The following is a 17,238-nucleotide window of genomic DNA, read 5'->3' as shown; positions in this document are numbered from 1 at the left end:
ATAAAAATATCGTTATGTTTAATTAAGAAAGTTGTGTACTGATCGCATGATGAATTGAACGGCGTATCAAGATGCCCAGATAATTGCAGATCATCTTGAAAACCGCTACAAGACTGCATCAGATTCAGCGAAGGCAATTATTGGAACGCACGGTAGACTCGTATAACCTAAAACTGTTGTGAGGCGGCTCCGCGCTCAGGGACTGCGAGCTAGGCGGTCTTTTCGGGGCCTCATTCTTACACCACGACACCGCCAGCTGCGTAACCGATCGGCTCGTCAGCACCAGCGTTTGACAGGAGCAGACTGGACACACGTCCTTTTTCACCGACGAGAATCGTTGTAACTTGTACCACAACGATGGACGGATTCGCGTGTGCAGACGTCGTGGTAAACGTCTAAACGACGATTGTGTGTTTGAGCGTGATCCCTATGGCGGCGGCTCCGTTATGGTGTGGGCTGGAGTATCGTTACACACCAAGACAGATTTGGTGATAATCCACGGGAACCTAAACGCTGTTAGATATCATCCGGAAATGTTGCTTCCTATTGCAATTCCGCACCTACGGGCCGGCGGACGCAGCATGGTTATGTTGCAGGACGGATTCGAGCACCTGCTCATACAGCACGCGCTACCCAGGCTTTGCTCCAAGAACAGAACGTTCGTCTGCTTCCTTTCCCTCCAAAGTCATCCGATCTCAATGTAATCGAACACCTTTGGGATGAACTTGACCGGCGGGTACGCAGGAAACCATTGTCACCAAACACGTACTCTACGTGAATTAGAACAGGCCCTTGTGGAAGAGTGATGTAGTATCACCCTACGTTTAATTATTAACTACATGGCTTCAACGAGAAAGAGATGTGTACACGTTGTTAGAGCCATGGGAGGACACACAACGTATTAGTCACTTGAGTGTGTGAGATTCGCGCTTTTTACATTGTTATTATGTTACGTTGTACGAGTTTGCGAATTTGACTTTTGAAGTGACGTTTTAAATGTGTTAAGTTTTATATTTTGTTGCTTTTTAACTTTCAATTACAATTTCAGGGTTAATCATATATGTGTTGAATTATTATTGGTCCAAATTTCAACAAAATCAGTTTAAAAATAAGGGAGCTGTTTTGATATATTTACGTGTTGTGTTAGAAAAGTATCCGAGTACACGTATTTTATTGACGTAAAATAAATGTCATTCAATAGAGTCATTCCCGTACATCTACGTAATTGACGTAACAGCAGAATCATTCCCGTATCTCTATGTCATTGACTAAACAACAGTGTCATTCCCGTCCCATTACGTCATTAACTTAAGAACAGTGTGATTCACCTCCCTCTATTTAATTTTCGTAACAACAGATTCATTTAATATAGTCATTCCAATCACTCTTTGTCATTGACCTTACAACAGAGTCATTCCCGTCACTCTACGTCATTTACTTAACAAAAGTGCCATTAATGTCACTCTATTTCATTTACGTAACAACAGTGTCATTCTATAGAGTCATTCCCGTCTTTCTACGCCATTGAGGTAACAATAGAGTCATTCCCATCACTCTATGTCAAGGACGTAACAAGATTTTCATTTCCCTCATTCTACGTCATTGACGTACAGCAGTGTCATAACAACAGTGTCATTCGCGTCACTTAACGCCATTGACGAAACGACAAAGCTATTCCCGTCACTTTACTTCATTTCCGTAACAACTGAGACATGCCCGTCACTCTACGTCAATAACTTTACAACCAGGTAAGGAAATGCTGTTTCTCTTCGTCATTCACGTAACAACAGTGCCATTAACTCACTCTACGTCATTGATGTTATAACAGAGTCGTTACCTTCACTCTACGTCATTGACTTTACAACATTGTCATTAACTCACTCTACGTCATAGACGTAACAACAGAGTAATCCCCTTCGCTACCTAAGTGCCGTTAGAACATGATCATTTACGTCACTCCACGTCGATGACGTTACAACAGAGTCATTTCCATCACTCTGCGCCATTGACGTTACAACAGTGTCATTCAGTCACTCTACGTCATTGACTTAACAAAAGAGTAATTCCCGTCACTCTATTCAATGACATTACAACCGGATCATATCCGTCACTCTACGTCATTGACATAACAATAGAGTCATTCCTGTCATTCTACGTCAGTGATATAACAACAGAGTCATTTCCATCACTCTGCGCATTTTACGTTACAATAATGTCATTCATTCACTCTACGTCATTGACGTAACAACAGAGTAATTCCCGTCACTCTACTCAATGACATAACAACCGGATCATTTCCGTCAGTCTACGTCATTGTTCTAACAACTGAGTCATTCCCGTCACTATACGCCATTGACGTTACAATATTGCCATGCACTCACTCTACGTCATTGACATAACAACAGTCATTCCCGTCACTCTACGCCACTGACGCTTAAACAGAGTCTTTTCCGTCCCTCTACGTCAGTGATATAACAACAGAGTCATTTCCGCCACTCTGCGTCATTGACGTTACAACAGTGTCATTCACTCACTTAACGTCATTGACGTAACACCAGAGTCATTCCCGTCACTCTACTCAATTCCCGTCACGCTACGGCAATGACGTTAGAACAAGGTCATTACCGTCACTCTACGTCAATGACGTTACAATTGTGTCATTCACTCACACTGCGTTATTGACGTAACAAGAGAGTACTTCCCGTAACTCTACGTCAATGACGTTACAACAGGGTCATTTCCGTCACTCTATGTCATTGTTATAACAAAAGAGTCATTCCCGTCACTCTACGTCATTGAAGTTACAATAGAGTCATCTCCGTCACGCTACGTCATTGAAGTTACAAGAGAGTCATTCCCGTCGTCATTGAAGTTACAAGAGAGTCATTCCCGTCGCTCTACGTCATTGAAGTTACAATAGAGTCATCCCCGTCACGCTACGTCATTGAAGTTACAAGAGAGTCATTCCCGTCGTCATTGAAGTTACAAGAGAGTCATTCCCGTCACTCTACGTCATTGACGTAACAACAGTGTTATCCATGTCACAGGATGACATAGCTTTAACAAAAGGTTCCTTCCCGTCACACTACGTACATCATTGTAACAACAAGTTTGTAATTTTATTTTCATAAGAAGTTTGCACGTGCCAAAGACCTATACAATACAGGTATTTTATAGGTCTTTGCACGTGCGAATGCGCGTAAATGCCACCGCATCATTGAATTATAATCGTGGAATTTTCAGTCAGGCCCGTACCCAGGCCATGGGCCCAGGGACTCCGGCCCCCCCAGCTGGCTGTCGAACTATGATTTTTTTTTAATAATCGGCCCACTGCAATTTTTTCTCTTGTGCAAGGGCCCACAGTACACTTTCCCTCAAAACAAAAGAGCAGCTATGTTTTATTGTCCCTGATAAACAAGAGGATTAACGCTCGCCAATCGAGATAAGCCTCTAGGCAATGTTTTCTTATCACCTTGTACACACATCCCCGATCAGTCCCCCATTGTGATCATGAATGCTTCATCTATCGATGGTTGATGTAACATGTATTTCGATACGTGCAGCAAATGTAAGCAACTGCTACAGGAGTTCGTAGACTATGGTCTGATAATTGCCGACGCAAGTTTTTTTCCCTTCTTTGAGAAGGCTTAGACGTATTATTCCCTTCTAAAAGTTTTTTTTAAACCTTTTATTGGGAATTTTAGGTCCCAATATATACTTTTTGCATTATGAATAGGGCCCTGAATTTGAACCGGAACAAAAACACTGACAAAGGTATTAAAACTGAGTATTTATAATTTTTGAAAGGAAATCACTGAAAAAGACTACAATGAGATAGTTAACATGTTTGTTTAAAAGAAAAACAGATTCATAAATTTGCCGAGCAACAGATAAGAATTTGGCAGAATTCAGTATTTAAAATAATTGAGTACCGAGAATTGAGTAATATCAACCTTTAAATGGCTCATTGGTAAAAAAAATGAAAATTGAAACAACAAATCGACCTCATTATATAAGTTAACCTGATCCAGTGTAGAAAAATATTGTATAATTAAATTACCTCTTTCTTTGAATTTGTTTGAAAACAGTAAAATATGTTAAATTGATTATTTAAGACTTTCATTATTTCCCCCAAAAATTAGGCGTTTCGCACAATTTTTTTCCTCAAAAAAGGCATGGTCTTTCCCAAAAAATCAGATTTAAAAAAACCTGTGACGTTATTGATTTGTGAAGAAATGGTGGAAGCAATACGAGAGTTGATGTGGATAATCGTCAGTTTAAACCTGTAAGTTTCGGAAATCTAAAGCTTTTAATATTGTTGTGAATTCACACCAATGTTTAAAGCTTAATTCTTCCGAAATGTGCTGATTTACTTGTTATATTCCATTAATTCATATCACAAAATACGTTTTTTATAAGCAGTAAAATTCACCTTGCAAAGTGCCAAATTAAAAAATTATATATATAGGGAGGGGGGACCCCTCCCAAACCCTCCCCGGCTGGGCCCCCCCAGTACAAAAATCCTGGGTACGGCCCTGTTCAGTATTGTGTGTTATATTTGCAAAGAACTGCCATTATAATCAAAGATATTGATAAGTCTTTGTTATAATCCTAAAGATATAATTGTAAACACACTGCTATGTGTTACAACAGATAGGCTGACGACGTTCACTTATTTCGTGAAACAAAAAAAAACACCCACCGAATTAGCAACAATGACAACAACAACACTAAAGTCAACAGCATTGAAGTAGTGTGTGTATGCTTTTTTAGTCGAAATTATTACATTTAAACACACGTACATGTAATTTACACTGTTGAGTATGTGGCACACGTTTGTACACTATAATAAAAAATGTTTTTTTTTTATAGTTTAAACACGTATCAAAGGTAATATCATTGTTAAAAGAGGTAGTGTCCGGATAGTTCACATTTCGGACACTCAATAACAGTGTAATTAAATTCAATAACAGTGTAATTAAATGTTTTACCAATGTAACGTAGGGACCATTGTCTGGGATGTCAAACTAACATTTGGTTTCAATATCCCTACCTTACAATTTTTAGGTGATTCATTAGCTATCAATAACACGTAGTAACCATCGTCTGGGCTGTCAAACTAACAGAAGAACTCATGATGTCAAAATAACATAAGATCCATTTTCCTGTGTGTAAAAATAACAAAAAGAACCATTCTCAGCCCGTTTCAAAAATATCAAAGGAATGATTAGCTGTAAAAACCAATGTTGGTATTAAAAAACATAGCTTTTCATTTTACCCTGTTTCATTTAGCTGCACCATTTATCTGTTGGTGTCCTTGATAATTTTCATGAACACATGCCTAAACATTATCCCAATGGTTTCAGTATTTAAAGCACTGAATTAATCATGTTTTTCCGTTGCTAGTTCAAATCAAGCATACATTTGAATACTAATTGGTCTAGTCAACTTAAATCTGTAACATCTAACTTGTAGTAGTATGTCTCAGAATATATACATGTATATTATAGATTTCATGGCAGTATAACATCTGGAATGTTCATCCTAATTTCAGTTCTCTCCTGTGATATACAATGACAACAAGACAATGTTGCCCTTGTAAAAGAAGGGGTCGAACTTTTAGAGAACGCAGAAAGTCACATTCCAGACCAACATCATGCTCAGAAGATGGTTCTATCGTGGAACTATGCAAATGGATGAAAGCAGCTGCAGGCTTCAAGTGTCCCCTTTCTCCTGCCAATTTTCAAGGTGTTTATATAATCTTCATTTAATGTTTTTGGTAAAATATACCAAGTTTGAAATCGGGAATTTCTCAACCCAGAATTTGTCAAATCGGACAAAAATGGATTGATACATTTTATTGACAGTTTTCATGATATTAAAAACATGCAGTATACATGCATTTCAGAAATTTAGAAAAGTTGATTTGTATAATTCTGTTCCTTGAATATTGTTTTTTGATGATTTTTTTATTTGTCTACATTTTAGTGCAGATGAGTGTATTTGTTAGAAATGAGAAAACAATTGTTTGGTTTGGTAATTGGTCAGAGTTAATAATCTTAACCTGGGGACATATCATGTTGGGGTGTTTTAAATACGATCATGCTTTCAAATAAAAAATTTCATAAAATAGGTACACATGAACAGATGCTTTTTAACCAGGTTTTCCGAAGGAAAAAACTGGTTATTAGATTGGCAAATGTCGGGCGGGCTAGTGGGCCGACAGGCGGGCGGAACAAGCTTGTCCGGGCCATAACTTTGTCGTTCATTGTGAGATTTTAAAATCTTTTGGCACACTTGTTCACCATCATTAGACCGTGTCGCGCGAAAATATTACGTCGCTATCTCCAAGGTCAAAGTTACACTTTAAGTTCAAAGGTCAAAAATGGCCATAAATTAGCTTGTCCAGGCTATAACTATGTCATTTCATTGTGAGATTTTAAAATCATTTGGCACATTTGTTCACCATCATTGGCCTATGTGTCGCACAAAAGAATTACATTAATATTTCCAAGGTCAAGGTCGCCACGACTAAACATATATTTATTTTGAAACAAGGGGGTAACTATGAACAATCAGTTCAGTTTGAGTTGTCTCCCTTTATCAGACTTTTTTTTTTCAAATTGGAAACCTGGTTTTGTGACAATGAACAAAAGAACAAATCTATCTATATCTGGCTGCACTCAAGAACAAATTACATCCACATCTCTATGAACAAAATTACAAATTTATCTCTATCTCTATGAACACAAACACGAATGCTATCCCTATATTTCCTTCAGATACAGGCAGAGGGCTGCAGACAAAGTCTACAATAAGATCTGGGGAAATAATCATTGCACTTCCAAAGAAGCTGTTGATAACAAATCAGACAGCTTTCCAGAGTGATATTGGGCCTTATTTGAAAAAGTAAGCTATTAAGAATAAGTAAAAATCTCCCTATCGTGTCTGTGACTTAAATGATTTGATCTTTTATATTTTTATACTTTTTTGTTCAACCTATTCATACTTTCATGCTATCAAACTAATGGCAAAGAGTTATTGCCAGAACATGGAAGAAATTCTAATGTCTTTAATAGATAATATCGCAATTTTGTTTATTTTACAAATACATGTTTTAGGAAAACGTTTATTTGATTTCCTTGTAGCTCTTATAAAAAAAAACCAGTTACATTTTTACCTGGTAATTGAAAAGTTCCTTTCAGTAAATAAATGTATTTGGCAAACGTGTATTTGGTGTTCCTACTGAAACAAATTTAGATAAAAGCATTATGCTGTAATAAAATAATGGGTTGAGAAAGATTGCATCACATTTCTGTATGAGGTACATAAATCTTGCACTAAACCCCCTCTGTGTTTCTATATTACAGGTGGAGACCACTCCTTCTTCCCCAGGCTTGCCTCTCAATGTTCCTCCTGTGGGAGAGACGTAAGCAGACAGACTCCCATTGGTTTCCATACATCAACAGCCTGCCAGCAACTTTCAACACTCCTCCATACCTCACAGACAAAGAAATTTCGTGCCTACCAGATTCTGTACAGAAAAGTGCCTTTAAAGAAAAATGGAAGGTTTCAACAGTGTACGAACAGATCGAGTCACACTGCAAACTTCATTGGACTGAATTTTTTGATATTCTAGACTTTGAGACATTTAGATGGTGCTGGTCAGTTATTAATACACGTAGTGTTTATCTTGATGGGGGGCTTTCAGAATACTTGAACAAGTCTGAACCAAACAACATTGCCCTGGCTCCATACTTGGACCTCATAAACCATTCACCATCCGCCAGGGTAAGAGGAAGATGTCAGAGTGTGTTTATTGTTATGGTTGTGGGTTTCATCCATCAAATATCCTATATTCTTACAATTCCGTCAAAAAGTTGAAGGTTTTGACCATCAAAGGGTAGTTAATTTATTAAAAATTTAGGTTTGAACATTAAATAAAATCTATAGGACAGAATAAGCAAAGCAAACTGAGCTGTGGTTTGGTTGATACAATTTCACAGAATACATGGTATAATTTTAAAAGTAATCTAAAGTTGTTTGAAATTTTAGGCCTAACGATAATGTTCTAAATAATGTTATAGTAACACGTACTTCATTGTAGACATAAGTATAAAGCTAAGTTTAATTATTATGATGTTTACAACTTAAAAGATGTAAAGTGAACTGTTGTACAAAGATCAGCATATGTTTTGCTCAACCTGTTATTTTTATGCCCCCGGATCGAATGATCGGGGGTTTATTGTTTTTGGCCTGTCTGTCTGTCATTCCGTCATTCTGTCACCAAAACTTTAACCTTACATTAAAGTTTTGCAATAACTTTTGAAATATTGAACATAGCAACTTGATATCTGGCATGCATGTGTATCTCATGGAGCTGAACATTTTGAGTGGTGAAAGGTCAAGGTCATTCTTCAAGGTCAAAGGTAAAAAAAAAAGCGGCGCATTAGGGGGCATTGTGTTTCTGACCAACACATCTCTTGTTTATCTTTATTGTAGATTAAAGCTGACTATAATTCAATGTCTGGATGTTACGAAATCACTACATATGACTGCTACAGACCATATGATCAGGTCTTCATTTCATATGGTTTTCATAGCAATGGACGCCTCTTGGTAGACTACGGGTTTTGTGTTCCTGGAAATCATTGTGACGAAGTGCAGATTTCTGAAGGCAAGAATTTCATATATTGTTAAAATTTCAATAGCGTGTATTTCAAAGTTTATGAGGTCCTTATGTGCCTTAGGCAGCGTTATGTGAGGGCCCGGAGTGTGTCCCAGCACTCCTACCTAATTTACTGATGAGACTCTTGAAAGTTGGGACAAATATTGAATTATAGCTGCAATTTCTAGCTATTTAGTTCTTTACTGAAATAAATATTCAATGTTGCTGTTGTCTTGTGTTGTGGGGGAAATTGGAGTACCAGGAGGAAACCCAACCTGTCCGATATGGTGAGGACCATCCAAACTCTCCATGGAAGTCTGTCTGTCTGTTGAGGAATCTTAAAATATTCCTTCACTTTTCAATGCACAATATTTTATTTTAAAGTTGGTTGCATTGTTCCTTATTATATGAAGTTGTGCATTCACAATTTGTACTGTATTATGTTTCAACTTCAAATTCGATTGATTGTTACAACTTGCTACTTGTTACGAGATGTGTCATTGAAGGTTGAGGGGGTTGGGGATGATTCATCTCTATGTTGACAAGCTCTGGTTATTATAAGTGCCATAATTCATTATTTAAACATTTGACACAAATAACATCTTTTTTTAGAACTGAGAATTATTTGTTTTATCATGTTTACTCTATGTAAGATCATTAAAGAATTCATGAAGTTGAACTAATAAGAATTAAGAAAAAAGTCTTGACAAATCTATTGATAATTGATATTGACTATGGAAAATGCAAACAGTGATTTTCATCACGGAAATCTGTACATTTTCAGAGGAAATTAGACAGGCATGTTTGAAAGAAAATATCAGTTATTTGGAGAAAAAGATGGACATTCTGAAAAACAATGCACTACTTGGGTAAGCTTTTCTGTAGTTAGTTTGGTATTCCAGTTTGGTTTAGTTTGTTTACTGGTTAACATCAGTTATAATACTATGCGGTGACAAGAAAAGCTGATAAATGTGTAATGTATATTAAAACTGTGGGCCGATATGAGATTCTGACACCAACTGGCAACCATTCCAATGCTTTTCATATCATGAAGAACATCCTTTTATGTATGTCTTGGAGGTATTGTCTATTCACCTTACAAACAGATATTTAAAATTAATATGCTTGTTTTTACGCAAACCCTTCTATTAATCTGTTGGTTTAATGTCTTGACTGTTGTTTTGTCATTACAGTTGCTTCCAATGCAGAGTGGACGGCATAGCCGGTCAGTTCTGGATTGCTGTAGAAGTCTTAGTGAGCAGTTGGGAGGACTTGTATGTGACCTTAAAGTGTCTTATAGTTGCTGATACACGAAACATATTTGAGTCTGGCTCTTTGAAAATGGGGCTTAATGCATGTGTGTATTTCTGCTTTTATGTTTTATTTTCTTTAAAAGGAATTATTTTCCTAGTGAAAATCCAGTTTAGGCAAAAAGAAACGTCCCTTATTAGCCTGTGCAGATTGCATCAACTAATCTGGGAGAGTACTTTTACGCCCATGCATTAGGCCCCATTTTTCCAGAGCGAGGCTCATTGGTCAGTCCACAAGTCATACGTTTGGAAATTCTAGACTTTGTTTGCTAGTACATGTATTGCCAGTTGTGCGGTTTCCAAAATTGCCACTGGACTCCAAGGTATGTCATTGAAGTATTGCGTTGGTTTATAACTCAGTGGTTAGATGTAAGATGAATAAACACGGCTGTGTAATGTAATTGATTGAAGTACTTGGACATTTTACCATGGACAAACATACAGAACATTATACTTTATATGCTCATCTTGTGAAGTATAAATTTGATACCTTATGATAAAGTTTACACAATGATGATCAATTGACATTTTTTGTTTTATTATTTGAGCCTTGCTGTGGGAAAATGGTGCTTAATGCATGTGTCTTTTATGTGTCTCCAGATTAGCCTGTGCAGTTTGCACAGGCTTATCAGGGACAACACTTTCTGCCAAGACTGGATTTTAATTAAGAAGATATTTCCTTTAAAGGTAAAATCCATAAAATATGAGAGTGTTTTCCCTGATATGCGCATGCGGATAACACAGGCTAACCTGTGACGACACTTTACGCACATGCATTAAGCCCTGTTTTTCCAGAGCGAGGCTCACATGTTATATTCTCACGATGGTTTTAGACCCCACTGGTACCGGCTCACATGTTATATTCTTACGATGGTTTCAGACCCTACTGGTATCGGCTCACATGTTATATTATTACGATGGTTTCAGACCCTACTGGTACCGGCTCACATGTTATATTCTTACGATGGTTTCAGACCCTACTGGTACCGGCTCACATGTTATATTCTTACGATGGTTTCAGACCCTACTGGTACCGGCTAACATGCTATATTCTTACGATGGTTTCAGACCCTACTGGTACCGGCTCACATGTTATATTCTTACGATGGTTTCAGACCCTACTGGTACCGGCTCACATGTTATATTCTTACGATGATTTCAGACCCTACTGGTACCGGCTCACATGTTATATTCTTACGATGGTTTCAGACCCCACTGGTACCGGCTCACATGTTATATTCTTACGATGGTTTCAGACCCCACTGGTACCGGCTCACATGTTATATTTTTACGATGGTTTCAGACCCCACTGGTACCGGCTCACATGTTATATTCTTATGATGGTTTCAGACCCTACTGGTACCGGCTCACATGTTATATTCTTACGATGGTCTCAGACCCCACTGGTACCGGCTCACATGTTATATTCTGACGATGGTTTCAGACCCCACTGGTATCGACTCACATGTTATATTCTTACGATGGTTTCAGACCCTACTGGTACCGGCTCGCATGTTATATTCTTACGATGGTTTCAGACCCCACTGGTACCGGCTCACATGTTATATTCTGATGATGGTTTCAGACCCCACTGGTATCGGCTCACATGTTATATTCTTATGATGGTTTCAGACCCCACTGGTACCGGCTCACATGTTATATTCTTACAATGGTTTCAGACCCTACTGTTACTGGCTCACATGTTATATTCTTAAGATGGTTTCAGACCCTACTGGTACCGGCTCACATGTTATATTCTTACGATGGTTTCAGACCCTACTGGTACCGGCTCACATGTTATATTCTTACGATGGTTTCAGACCCCACTGGTACCGGCTTCTTGACAGGGAGGTCACAGCACAGAATGCAAGCTGGAAGGCAGTGCAGCTTCTAAAAGCTATTTTAAAAGAATATCTTGCAGACTTAGATGTTAAACAGGCATGTTTGACACAAGTAAGTTAAAGGCAGTTTATGTTGATTCTTTCTCAAAGGATAGGTAGCATACCAGTGAGCAAAGGGTTATTGCAGGTGAAGATTTAGTGAGTTTGTTATTTAATTTAGTCCTTCATAGTTATTTTTACAAAAATCTGTTCTTTGATCAAGATAGCTATTTCATTTTGATAGGAGATACTACACCAGACACAATATCAGTTGATTTTGCAAAAATTTTGATCAGTAAGAACATATGAAGCTATATGTGTTCATAGCATTGCTTTAGGAATGGGTCTGATGGACTTTTGTTTGGGAATATAAGCATTGTAATTTGGGAATGCTTTAAGAAAAAGAAAGAAATTGTAATAATTAATTTCTGAATTTGGTTTATTAATACATTCTTTTGGTATTTCAATGGATTAAGATATACCAGTGACAATAATAAATTATCAGTGATTTCATCAGTTACAATTTTGATGTATTTTTCCTATTCACTTCTTGAAAAGTGGAATTATTTACAAACACTTAAATGTCACTCTTTTTTTCTTTGACCAGGTAATTGAAGAAATGGGAACAACAGATAGAACATCAGCCATTGCATCTCTGCTAGCCATCGAGAGTGCCATAGTATCGTCAGCACTAACATCATAATCAGAATTGCAATGGATTTATTTACAATCCATGCAAAGACTTAGACTAACGAATATGCTTAAACAAGTTGAAATAAGTTCTATTGTTGGATTTGTTGCACAAAAAAAAGTTCTGTTCCTACAATGGAAATGGATTAGGTTAGAGTCTGTTAACCCCAGTGCCTTAAGTCATTACGATTATGTGACAATTGTGAAGCACTGATTACAAATTAATTAAGAGAGAACTGTGTATAGTTTTATTTTACCGCAATTTATTAGAGAGGCCCTGGTGAAACAGAAACGCATCAATGGCTGTGCGTGCAAAGGTTTAAGAAATACAAAATATTTCCGATGGTTCCGCTATGCCAGGGTTCTTTAGGAAATATAGTGTCCATCTGTTAGACGTTGGCCTGGAAATGTATTTGGAGTGCCTACGCAATGAAGTTTGGAAGTTTTCTCTCTGGGTGTATCCAGAATTTGTTGTAGCATGAACCAACAAGGGAGGCAACTCGTTATGTCAGAAATCGGCAGTGAACAAAAAGTGATACTTTATTATCTCCCTTAACATGGGTCTAAATTATGTTCAAAAGCTCTTTTTAAACAGTCTGAAATCATCAAATAAAGAAAGTAGACGTTTATTTTGCAGAACTTTCAATGCCATGCCACATGCAAGCTATTTAGAAAATAAATATTGTAAACAAGCAAGAGCTGTCAGAGGACAGCGCGCTCGACTATTCGAGTGCTTGACATTATAACGAAGCCATAATGGGGAAATTGTTCATATTCAATAATTTATTAGACGATCTTTAAAAAATAAAAAAATGAAAAAAAATTTTTTTTTGGGGGGGGGGGGGGGGAGTTGAGAGGGGGTATAATGTGGGGTGTGGTAATTATTAGACAATCTTTCAAAAATAAAGAAAGGAAACAAAAATTATTTTTGAGGGGGGGGGTAGGGGGAGGGTTGAGAGGGGGGTAAATGTGGGGTGTGGTAATTTATTAGATGATGTTTAAAAAAAAATTGGGGGGGGGGGTTAGGGGGGGGGTGAGAGGGGGGTATAATGTGAGGTGGGTACTGTAATTACTCTATGTTTTCGAACACTCTAAGTTTTCGGACACCCCCTTTTTTAGCAAAAATTATTATTTTTCATGACTCAATTTTCGGACACACGATTTTTGTCCATTAGTTATGTCTCTAAGTTTTCGGACAGAATATTTTACAGCGCTATTTTACCAAATTTCGGTCCTGTTTTCGATATCTAATGACACTTCGATCATGGGGTTTTACAACCAGATTAACATCATAAAACATGGAAGGTTCATGCCTGAGGGCAACGGACCATTACATTGTGTTATTGGGTAAATAGCCTTGTAAACCGGTATTAAACAATGGTTTCGCCCGATAGCATAAGCGTTATGCCACTTACCAGGGCAGTGCCAATTAACGGTTCAATTCTACCGCAATGGTCCTACCCCTTCTAAGTAAAATAACTGTGACAAATACTAAACGCTTCAAAGTGTGATGCACCCTATTGCAAGTTTTACGAACAATGGAAGGTGTTAGAAAACAACTATCTGAAATGAACAAACAAAGAATTCATAGTTTGCTTTTTTTTGCATTGATTACAGGTTCATACTAGCGAGTATCGGTACGTCACATTCTCATCTTTGAACTCGTTGGTCAAAGTACAACCTTGTAGTAACTTTCTGTCAAATAAATTAAGCATTTAAAATTATTTCAAATGCAGTGCAAATATATATAACTGTTATTTATACTATACGGCATGGTATTTTACAAGCGCATGCTATTACCAGTAGTCGTTGATACAATTGACGCTATTTTTGGACACTTCAATTTTCAACTCTAAGTTTTTGGACACCTGCATTTTGTGAATATTTTTCGTATCTATGTTTTCGGACACGAAAAAAATTAATTATTTTTAAGTGTCCGAAAACATAGAGTAATTACGGTTATTTATTAGTTGATGTTTAAAAAAAAAATTTGGGGGGGGGGGTGTGGGTGAGAGGGGGGTATAATGTGGGGTGGGGTAATTTATTAGATGATGTTTAAAAAAAAAAAATTTGGGGGGTGGGAGGTTGGGGGGGGGAGGGATTCTGGGTAGGGGCGTGGGGTATTGTTTGGGTGGAATCCATTGTGGTATTCAGGTAAGTGTTGTTTTGTCAAAGTAATAATAAAATGCGATCATAAATAAAGAAGTTATGGCAATTTAAGCAAAATGTTCAATTATCTAAGTGTAAAAGGGGCCATAATTATGTACAAATGCTTGATACAGTGGTCTGCTCTTGTTTATAGGTTGGGGTCATGTTGGTAAACAAGTATGCAACATATAAAAGCAATATGTCAAAGGATATAGGAAATATTTGGGGAGTATGCAAACTTTAACATAGATTTATCAATAATATGCATATGCTAAGTATAAAAGGGGCAATAATTATGACAAAATGCTTGATAGAGTTGTCTGCTCTTGTTTATAGGTTGGGATGATGTTGGTATCCAAATATGCAAAATATGAAAGCAATATGTCAAGGGACAATGAAAATAAATGAGGTAGTACGAAGACTTTAACATTTACTGCATATTATAAGTGGAAAAGGGGCCATAATTATGACAAAATGCTTGATAGAGTTGTCTGCTCTTGTTTATAGGTTGGGGTCATGTTTGTAAACAAGTATGCAAAATATGAAAGCAATATGTCAAGGGACGAAAAAAATATTTGGGGTAGTACGAAAACTTTAACATTTGCACGCTAACGCAGACGCCGACGTGAGTAGGATAGCTCCACTAAATATATTTATTATATAATAGTCGAGCTAAAAAGTTTATTTTATTTTTTTCGCAGTCAGAGACAGTTTTCCTGGATGAAAACAATGAAATATTACTTTTATTATAAGCCTTTTTTAAAAACGGGACGTATTATAGTTTCACCCTTGGCGGGCGGGCGGGTGGCGTCCACAGCAGTGTCCGCTCTCTAATTCAAATAGTTTTCATCCGATCTTCACCAAACTTGGTCAGAAGTTGTGTCTAGACAATATCTAGGTCAAGTTCGAACATGGGTCATGCTGGGTAAAAAACTAGGTCATGAGGTCACTTAGTGCATATCAAGCATTTAGCATGGTGTCAGCTCTCTAATTGAAGTAGTTTTTACCCGATCTTCACCAAATTTGGTCAGAAGTTGTGTCTAGATGATATGTAGGTCAAGATCAAATATGGGTTATGCCGGGTCAAAAACTAGGTCACGAGGTCACTTAGTGCATTTCAAGCATTAAGCATGGTGTCCGCTCTCTAATTGAAGTAGTTTACATCTGATCTTCACCTAATTTGGTCAGAAGATGTGTCTAGATGATGTGTAGGTCAAGTTCGAAAAAGGGTTATGCTGGGACAAAAACGAGGTCACGAGGTTACTTAGTGCATTTCAAGCATTTAGCATGGTGTCCGCTCTCTAATTGAAGTAGTTTTCATCCGATCTTTACCTAATTATACCCCCACAAACGAAGTTTAGGGGGGTATATAGGAGTGAACTTGTCTGTCGGTCGGTCCGTATTAAGTGTCCGCTCTCTTATTAGCTCACCTGAGCACAACGTGCTCATGGTGAGCTATTGTGATCGCCTTTTGTCCGTCGTGCGTCGTCAACATTTACCTTGTTAACACTCTAAAGGTCACATTTATTGTCCAATCTTCATGAAACTTGGTTAAAACATGTGTCTCAATAATATCTTGGACGAGTTCGAAAATGGTTACGGTTGGTTGAAAAACATGGCTGCCAGGACGCGTGACAGTTTTCCTTATATGGCTATAGTAAAACCTTGTTAACACTCTAGAAGTCACATTTTTAGTCCAATCTTCATGAAACTCTGTCAGAACATGTGTCCCAATAATATCTTGGACGAGTTCGAAAATGGTTCCGGTTGGTTGAAAAACATGGCAGCCAGGGGGCGTGGCAGTTTTCCTTATATGGCTATAGTAAAACCTTGTTAACACTCCAGAAGTCACATTTTTAGTCCAATCTTCATGAAACTTTGTCAGAACATGTGTCCCAATAATATCTTGGACGAGTTCGAAAATGGTTCCGGTTGGTTGAAAAACATGGTTGCCAGGGGGCATGGCAGTTTTCCTTATATGGCTATAGTAAAACCTTGTTAACACTCTAGAAGTCACATTTTTAGTCCAATCTTCATGAAACTTGGTCAAAACATGTGTCCCAATAATATCTTGGACGAGTTCGAAAATGGTTCCAGTTGAATGAATAACATGGCCGCCATGGGGCGGGGCAGTTTTCCTTATATGGCTTTATTGTATGGTAAAACCTTGTTAACACTCTAGAAATCACATTTGTGGTCCAATGCTCATGAAACTTGGTCAGAATATTTGAGCTAATAATATCTGGGCTAAGTTAAAAAATGGTTGAGATCCGTTAAAAAACATGGCCGCAAGGGGGCGTGGCATTTTTCCATAAATGGCTATTTACTACAAAACCTTGTTAACCCCCCACTCTAGAAGTCACATTTATTATCCAATCTTTATGAAACTTGATCAGAACATTTATTCTAACAATAGCTCGAGTGAGTTTGAAAATGGTTATGGTTCGTTGAAAAACATGGCCGCCAGTGGGGGGGGGGCAGTTGTCCGTATATGGCTTTATTGAAAACTTGTTGACACTATATTAGCCACATTTATTGGCCA

At 37.6% G+C, this 17,238-nt stretch overlaps 1 protein-coding gene across 5 annotated transcripts; it reads left to right on the top strand.

Moving 5' to 3' along the window:
• Positions 1–2,971: 2,971 nt before the first annotated feature.
• On the top strand, positions 2,972–13,130 carry LOC127848465 (SET domain-containing protein 4-like). Of its 5 annotated transcripts, none has more exons than XM_052380961.1 (9): positions 2,972–3,069; positions 5,555–5,748; positions 6,783–6,909; positions 7,371–7,791; positions 8,503–8,677; positions 9,453–9,537; positions 9,862–9,942; positions 11,799–11,931; positions 12,466–13,130. In XM_052380961.1, exons 2-9 carry the CDS (start codon positions 5,574–5,576, stop codon positions 12,559–12,561), a joined length of 1,293 nt encoding a protein of 430 aa, XP_052236921.1. In that variant the 5' UTR covers positions 2,972–3,069; positions 5,555–5,573; the 3' UTR covers positions 12,562–13,130. The 5 variants fall into 5 exon arrangements, with proteins under 5 accessions (XP_052236921.1, XP_052236907.1, XP_052236912.1 ...); XM_052380947.1 differs by lacking the exon at positions 2,972–3,069 and adding an exon at positions 4,695–4,755; XM_052380952.1 differs by lacking the exon at positions 2,972–3,069 and adding an exon at positions 4,723–4,821.
• The last annotated feature ends 4,108 nt before the right edge of the window (positions 13,131–17,238 follow it).

The sequence above is a fragment of the Dreissena polymorpha genome, chromosome 1, assembly GCF_020536995.1.
Source record: "Dreissena polymorpha isolate Duluth1 chromosome 1, UMN_Dpol_1.0, whole genome shotgun sequence".
Lineage (NCBI taxonomy): Eukaryota > Metazoa > Mollusca > Bivalvia > Myida > Dreissenidae > Dreissena > Dreissena polymorpha.
This window is presented reverse-complemented; position numbering and strand designations above follow the sequence as displayed.